An 8433-nucleotide genomic window follows, 5' to 3' on the forward strand; every position below is an offset into this window, starting at 1 on the left:
GTTGATAATAAATTGAGTTTATGTTTTTTCAGATGTTATTAAGCATGTTGATAATAAATTGAGTTTAATTAAAGTAATTGTTCTAGTTTATTTATGTTATAATTGTTGCAAATTGTGTTTAATTTTGTTAAAATCTATTTCATTCATATAGTTTGCATACTTAAGATAATTTTCATTAGGGATAATTGCATTTAGTTTAATATATTTAATTTTAATCATCACTTCTCAACTATATTGTGTTTTTATTTACCAAGTTGTTAGTATAATTTTACAATTAAGTGATTTAACACAAATAAAATTCCTCTAGAGACAATAACTCGATACTTAATAACGACTTTGTACACTTGCACAAACTTACGTGTTACAATTCACACCAATGTATACCTCTTCTACCATATCCTTTCTGCCACTAAAACTTAATTATTATGCCCTCCAAATCACCACAAAGCAACTTTGGCAACAAAAAACACATCATAGAATACGTTGGAATGGCTTGTAAGATAACTTTAATGAATATTTCCTTTCCCCCTTTGAAACAAAAACTGTCTACTCCAGTTATTAATATTCTATTTGACCTTATCTTTTAAAATCTGGAAAGCCAATTTCTTCCATCTTCCTACCATATTTGGAAGACCCAAATAGCATTCTGGATTATTCGAAGACCTCATACCTAAAGTCCTTGAGATTGCTAACCTTTCACTATCGATTGTGTTAGGGCTAAAAAAATCGTAGACTTTTCATAATTTATGCACTGACCTGAACAGATCTCGTATTCCTTTCAAACATCTTTTAAAATACGGGCTCCCCTTCTATTTACCTCACTAAACAAAATGTAATCATTAGCAAATAAAAAATGCTTAATTTGTGGCCTCCTGCGACTAACCTTAGCCTCTTTAAGCAAACCTTCATTCAAAGGCCAAATTCATTAAGATAGACAATCCTTCACTATAAATTAGAAAGAGTAACAGGCTCAAAGGGTACCTTTGATGTAGCACTCTTCTCAGTTTGAAAATTTCCCCAACCTTCTCATTAATAATCACTGAATACGAGACATAAGAAATGTACTACATAATAAGATCAATCCATGACATTATAAAGCCTATTCTTTCCATTATTACTTTAAGAAAACCCCATTCAACCCAGTCATACGCTTTGCTCATGTCTAACTTTAAGGCTATAAATCCCTTATTCCCAACCCATTTCTATCTAAAAGAATGTAAAACCTCATAGGCTAGCAACATATTATTAGAAATAAGCCTCCGAGGCATTAAGGCACTTCACTCTTTGGAACCTATTAGTTATCACTTTTGCTATCAGTTTATAAATTACTGTGCATAAGCTGATAGGCCTAAAATTCTTTAGATGCATCGAATGAGGAACTTTCAAAATTAAAGAAATATTTGTGTTGTTTAAGGAATTTAGCGTCATATCTTCATTTAGCACCTTTAAATAAAGATCAGAAATCTCTCTCCCCATAATATGCCAGCATTTCTGAATAAATAAAGTCAGAAAACCATCACCCCTAACGTCTTTGTTGGCCCCATCCCTTTCAAAGCTAGCACTATCTCATCCTCTATATACCTCTCTGTCAACAAAAAAATTGCCTAATTTGATGTACGATTTCCCACACCTTCCAAAATATGATCTGTAACCCCTATTCCATTCATCATGAAAAGTGTTTGAAAATAGCTACGAGCAATCTCTTCCATCTTTGTCTCATCTACTGCCACTCTCCCACCCTCGAACTATAACCCTTCAACTCTATTTACCCGAAGATGTTGTAAAGCATAGTTATGAAAGAATGTTGTATTCTTATCCCCTAACCGCAACCATTTAGCTCTAGCTCTTTGTTCCCAAAACATTTCATCTTTGTCAATCTCCAAATTTAATGGGATTTTTGTATCAATCAACTTCTCAAGGTTTTCATCGTCTCTTTCTTTCTCCAACAACTCACCCAATTTATTCGTCAAGTACTTTTTAATTCCATTCCTTTTCTTTCTTATCATCCTTACCCAATCACACAAACCCTCCGTTACGCGCTCCAATTTAGTGTACACATCTCCACTAACCTCTTGCCAGAACTTTTTAACCTTCTCTTCGAATGACTCCTCCATTACCTACCAAGCCTCAAACTAGAATCTTTTTGGCCTTTGATTTATCTCTTTTCGCTCTAGTTGAACAAGGAAAAGACAATGATCCGAATACGAATATGGAAGATGGCGAATCCCTAAGTTTGGAAAAAATTTCATCATTCTTTCGTTCACCACTCCCCTATATAACCTTTATCTAATATTTGTTTCTGGAAGATTACCCCTCTCCCAAGTGAACCATGGTCTAGAATATCCAACATCTACCAAATGGCACTCCTCTAAAACCCCCAAAACAATTCCATTCTTCTCTCATCCCCTCCTATCTTCTCAAACGAGTACATAATCTTATTAAAGTCTCCACATACCATCCACGAGAGATTTTGCAAACACCCCAAAGTTTTAAGTAAATTCCAAGCATCATCTCTTCCTTGGGTATAAGGGGCCCCATAAAACCCAATAAATCTCCATTTTTTTTTATACTCAAGTTCTTGAACATCCACATCAATATGATGAACTGAGTAACTTCTAAGAATGACTGTAATATCCCCTCTCCAAGCCAAACTTAACCCGCCTCTAGACCCTTCAGTTGAAACTTCAAAACCACTCGAGAAACCACATCTCCTATGAACACTTTCCATTATTATATTATTTGATTCAGCCTCTATGAAGAAGACTATCTAGAGATTATACATTTTCAGTAAATGCAAAGTCCTTATTGCCCATGGACTCCCCAAACCATAGAAATTCCAACATAAAATTTTTGTTACAACCGATCAGCTTGCCTTTTGGCAGCCACCAATATAAATTGGGATCTCTCCACCAGTCTCTCCTCCCTCACCACAATTTAATTCTCTATCCCAAAAATAACATAAGTACCAATCTCATTTCGAGGTCTTTTCTTGCCATCTACACTTTCGATTGGTATCTCATTCACATCATGTTCCATATCTACATGCCCCCTATCTGCACCTCTTTCCCTCTTTCCCCTGAGGTATTACTCACTTCACCTTCCAGATTAAGACCTAGTATAGGATCCAATTTCACCTTAAAATCCCATCCGTCACTTTCCCCGAAACCACTCCCCAAATTTGATTACTTGATGTCCATCTTCTACTAACCATACACTGCTCTTCGCATCAGCTCTTCTAGATTGTGCTTGAAGAGATAGGTTTCTACTCAACTCTATAGACTCCTCCCCTTTTGACATTTTGATTTGGCAAAAAGAATCACTATGTCCTAGCCGACCACAGTAAAAGCAAAACATTGTTAACTTCTCATATCTAAAATTGACATAAGCACAATTCTCGAGTGCAAACATAATCTTTTTGTTCTTCTTCAAAGGCCTCCTCACATCCAACTAGACCCTAATTCGAAGGAAATTCCTCACACCCCTACTCATACTCTTCGAATCGTATTTTAAGAATTTGCTTAGAAAATCTCCCAATGTCACACAATTGCTTCCGAAAACAACCCCATAGGTAACTCATGAAGTTGGACCCCAAAATTAACAAAGATTAATGGAACCTTCACCGGATCTTCCCCAATCTCGAATTGATGGAATACCAAAAGATGATTATTGAAAGTCCAAGGTGCACCATTAACAACTCGCTCCAGATTCATCTTATGAAAAAACCTTAAAAAAAACTTTTATCCCCTAAATCTGATATCTGAACTCCTCTAACTGGATGCCAAACATTCGCCATGGTACTTTTCATCACCGGAGAGTGGACAATACTTGCCGTTAAAAAATATCCGACCAGACTAAAATCGATCACCCTTGACTGAGATCCAGAGTCCTTTGGAACTACCAAAATTTCCTCTTCACCGTCCTCCAAAGATAGATCTGCCATCTCATTTTTCATGTTTGGAGAGTCCAACCTCAACCAGGTCTACCTTACCCCTTTGAAAAAAACGCCACCGACTTGTAAAAGCAAAAAAGGAAAATAGTTGAAAAAACGAAATAAAACCCTTACCGTGCTCGTGGAGCATACGAAAGTGTGCTAGTATAGCAAAGAAAAACTAAGGTAGGTGCTGGATTAGTCCTTTGTACCTTAAAAAAAGGAGCTCAAGATATTTGGCCAATCATAAATTGACATGTGTCATATGTTGATACAATAATGATGTACTCATTCGAAAAAAATCTAAAAAATTTTAAAATATAAAAAAATATTTCAAAAAATTATAATAAATAAAATTATTAAAAAATATATAATTTTTAAAATATGTTATAATTTTTAAAAATAATAACGTTATAAAAAAACTATAAAAATTATAGATATTTTAAAATATTATAAAATTTTTTTAAAGAAAATTAAAAAAATTTATTAAAAATTGTATATTGAAATAAAGTATATCTTTGCTAATCACATTTAAAGTATTAAAAGTTTGATATAAGAATTGTATTTGAAATGTATAGCTTTGATTTATAACTTTTTTAAAACAAATTCATCTCACTATTGTAGTAAGGGGCAAAGTTAGAAAAGTTTTTTTGGAGGCCGAAATGAAATTTTAATTTTTAATAGTCTATAAAGAATTTTTATAATTTTAGGGAAGCCAAAGTGTAGTTTTACCTTTATTAATTTAAAATTTTAAAAAAAATTAAAAGGTTAGAACAATAATTTTTCATTTTAGGAGGTCGTGCACCAAGCCCCCGAGATTGGCCTCTAATTGTAGTCTTGGTTTATAAAATTCTCAAATGGAGCACCAACAACTTCAAAATCGAGCGCAAATATTATGATTCAATTCGTAATTGCATGAATGAATTAGGCTAAAGTTGGATTCAAATCAAACCCCACATTGGAAAACATAAAATATATAGTTTTCTTTGCATTAGAAACTCTGAACTTCCTTTGAACATTCAACTTCTATTAGATACATATACAAGTGTCATATATAATTCTTCTACTTGTATTCTCTAGAATTCCCTGTAAAATCCCGGAGACAAAATTGGGAAAAGAGAAAAAAAAAACAAATTAAGTTCTATCGATCCTAATAGAGGATTTCACTTGGGTTTTTTTCCTCAATTATGCTTAGGCGGATGGGACTTTGGGACATGATAATCAGCAGCAAAAGCTGTAAAACCAGTTAGCCATTTATGGCTATTTTTCCCATTAGGTTGATAATCTGAAATCTTTGCACCTTCAACTGTTACCATCTTTTTATCGAGACCCCATTTTAGCTTCGTTTCCCTTGCTTCCACCGCAGCCGGCGCTGCATCAACAGCTTCCTGGCAAGACATGTTACTTTTTACCATATTAAAACCATTGAACTCCTTTGTAAGATTGGGACAAATTATTCAATAACATTTCATAACTTCACCTTAAATTTGGCTAGCTTTTTCCTTGCTGGTTGAACACCCTGACTTCCATTTGTACCTGAAATGTTTGAAGCAAAACTAAGATTATAATAAGCTTAATGTATGACGTGAACGAAACCCTGAACGATCTGTTTCTTTTGATTAAAAATTTAGAGAAAACCAAATAAAGAAAACTGATTGAGAGAAGAAGGAAAATGAGTATATACCTTGGGTGTTAGCACTTGAGTACTCTCCTAAAAGTACCAAAATGAATAGAAGTAGAAAGCTAAAAAGCCTTATAGACGCCATTTTCTTTTTTCTTTTTTTGTCTTTCTTCCTTCTTTAGGAATGTTTTTGTTCAATCAACCAAAGAGAGGAATCTATGAAATGGAAGGAGGGTCTTTATAAAGTTTGAAAAGCAGGTCAAAGCTAGGGTTCTTACACATTTCTTTTCTCAATATAAATATATATAAATTAATCTAGAATTAAACAAGAGATGATTTGTAAATATTGGGATTTAAATCCAAACCTATCACATGCTGTATCATCGGAAGAAGGGTCAATTTCAAAGTCAGGTCATAGCTAAGGTTTTTGCACTTATACAATTTTTTTTTTCTTGAAGATTGTAACGAGGACATAAGAGATGGGTTGTTGTAAATGCTAAGATTTAAATTCACACTTATAAAATAATATATCATGTTATAGAATTTTAAAGGCGGGTCAAAGCTAGAATTATGGAGATAAAATATAAATTGTAAACGTTAGGGTTCATTTAGTATAAAATCTATGACATATCCATGATGTTGAAGCCAAATGGATGTAAAAGAAAATCTGAAAATTTCAATGGGCATTAATTAAAATTTTTTGGGGGGTTCATTCTAGTTTTGGTGGAAATGATGTTAGGAAAAAGGTATAGGATGGCGTGGAAGGAAAGATAGGAGGGTTTAGTGCTTGTCTACCGCCATGCATGCAACGCAGAAAGAGCTTGTTTGGTGGTCAAGATTTGCCAAACGCAAAAACCTAGGGCATTTCACCAAATTTTAAGCTGTTTTTTTTCAACTCTAGTCCCTATATATATACACACAGTTTGAGCTTCGTCCTAAAGCTTTTGTCTGTATCGATTTTCATGAACTGTAAAAAATGAAGGTAACTGAGATTCCAAGCACTCCAACTTGGAGCTGATAAAATAGTTTAAAAATTGAAAATCCATTTAAACTATAATATTTATTTTAGGGTTTAAGTTTATTTTTATTGAATTTGATTTGACTGATAATTAATATTAATTTTTTGGTATCTTCCATAATTGTTTTATAGTACAATGTTATTTTTCTATTTGAGTGTGCAATTTATCTTATTAATGCACCAAATACTTATTGGTTAATTGATATTATTTTAACTGCTTTAAAGCAGAAATAATTTTTTTTATCTAATATCGATTATTGACAAAATGTCTAGAACTACCTATAGGCCCTCCTCAACTCATAAATAGGAGGATAATGATCTTTAGTGCACTCGAATCTATATCCTCCTACATTAGCAAAAATACCCATGATAATCGAGCTAAGACTCAATTAACATTTTAAAATTTCTTTTAAAGATATAATTTAAGCTATTTAATATCTATATATATAATTATTGGAAAAAATATCCTTATAATAAATTTTTTATTTAAAAAATTTAGTCTTTTTTCAACTGGGTTGAGATTCGGTAGATTCGTGACATCAATTCAATGAAAAACTTAAATATGAACTATATGTAAAAATATATTTATCTTTTAAATTACTTGTATTTTAAATATATATATAGTGTTGTTTTAAGTTTAATACATAATTTGGTACCTAAATTTGACAATATTTTTAATGTAATATGTATATTATTTTTAGGTCCAATATAATATTTATATTTTACAAAATAAGAAAAATAGTTTCACACTTCTTTTTTTAATAAGAGGTATGATTTAGCGTTGTGTAGCTTTATGTTTTAAGAAAAAAGGGCCTCGTGTAGCTTTGACCGAGATAAATAGCTCTGTTTTAACGGTTCATAGTGAATAGGAAAATAAGGCTGTCAAACATGTGAAATTAAATTAATTAATTATATATGTGCATGGAATGAATCACTAACCTCGCTTTCATTAATTATATATTTATACTAATTTGTTGTTATGAAATAAATTAAGTAAATAAAAAAAGCAAAAAAATATATTTTTATTAATAAATGAGAATGTTTATAATACTTCACTAAAATATATATTTATAGACATAAAAAGTATAAATGAAATAAAATTCTATTTTTAATGAACATTAGAGTCTTAATGCACATCAAACTTATTTTGATATTGATGGACATCCACTTAATAATAAAATATTTATAATACACTCCCTTAAATATCAGTTGGTAAAAAATGTGCTTCATTAAAACTTTACTAAGATTAAAATCTTGTGGGGAAAAAAATTCTTAGTGAAGGAAAAAGAGTACATATATTTATAATACACATGACATGTTGCCTCATTAAAAACATTACAAAAAAAAATCATATGAGACAAAACCTCAATTAAGAGAAAAAAAAAAGTACAGCGCATATTTACTATCCCTCGTGACAACATGACATGATATCTCATATTTTATGTATTCAATCTTGAATGGTACCTTTTCAAATGACCACTTGAATGTATTTGCTAAGCATTTATCACAATTCTGTTGAAAGTCATGAGTGAAGAAAGATTTTGGGGAAACATATTTTGAGCTTTTTAAGAATTTCAACAATAATCATAGCAGACTTTGATCATAAACCTTCTATTAAAATACATATGCTCAAATTAAATCGATAAATATTTACGTAAAGGTCTTGAACAATTTCCTAAGAATTGCTATATGCTTTTAGCAATTTAAATCCTTTAAGAATTTTAATATAAACTTCCACAATATAGTGATTCATATAAAAGTCATAACAACAACCATAAGATACATGTTAAATCTTTCACGAACTTCCAGACTAATGAGAGATCTTAAGGTTTATTGCCCCATCACAAAAGAATATTACATCTTCTC

General features: G+C 31.6%; 1 protein-coding gene across 1 annotated transcript; it reads right to left on the reverse strand.

Annotated features, from left to right (window-relative positions):
- Nucleotides 1-4895: 4895 nt before the first annotated feature.
- On the reverse strand, nucleotides 4896-5754 carry LOC107888156 (uncharacterized). Its single transcript, XM_016812288.2, has 3 exons — nucleotides 5613-5754; nucleotides 5409-5464; nucleotides 4896-5316 (listed from the first exon to the last, which is right to left on the reverse strand). The coding sequence occupies exons 1-3, from the start codon at nucleotides 5692-5694 to the stop codon at nucleotides 5110-5112; spliced, it is 345 nt and encodes a 114-aa protein (XP_016667777.1). The 5' UTR covers nucleotides 5695-5754; the 3' UTR covers nucleotides 4896-5109.
- Nucleotides 5755-8433: the final 2679 nt, after the last annotated feature.

Source organism: Gossypium hirsutum, chromosome A03 (assembly GCF_007990345.1).
Source record: "Gossypium hirsutum isolate 1008001.06 chromosome A03, Gossypium_hirsutum_v2.1, whole genome shotgun sequence".
NCBI classification, from domain to species: Eukaryota; Viridiplantae; Streptophyta; class Magnoliopsida; order Malvales; family Malvaceae; genus Gossypium; species Gossypium hirsutum.

Bases quoted from the DNA above. Each gene is read 5' to 3' on its own strand.
- LOC107888156 (XM_016812288.2), bottom strand. From the start codon at position 5,694: ATGGCGTCTATAAGGCTTTTTAGCTTTCTACTTCTATTCATTTTGGTA. The intron at 5,465-5,612 runs GTATATACTCAT...CAAACATTTCAG, and splicing joins CTCAAGTGCTAACACCCAAG to GTACAAATGGAAGTCAGGGT. The intron at 5,317-5,408 runs GTGAAGTTATGA...ATGTCTTGCCAG, and splicing joins AAAAGCTAGCCAAATTTAAG to GAAGCTGTTGATGCAGCGCC.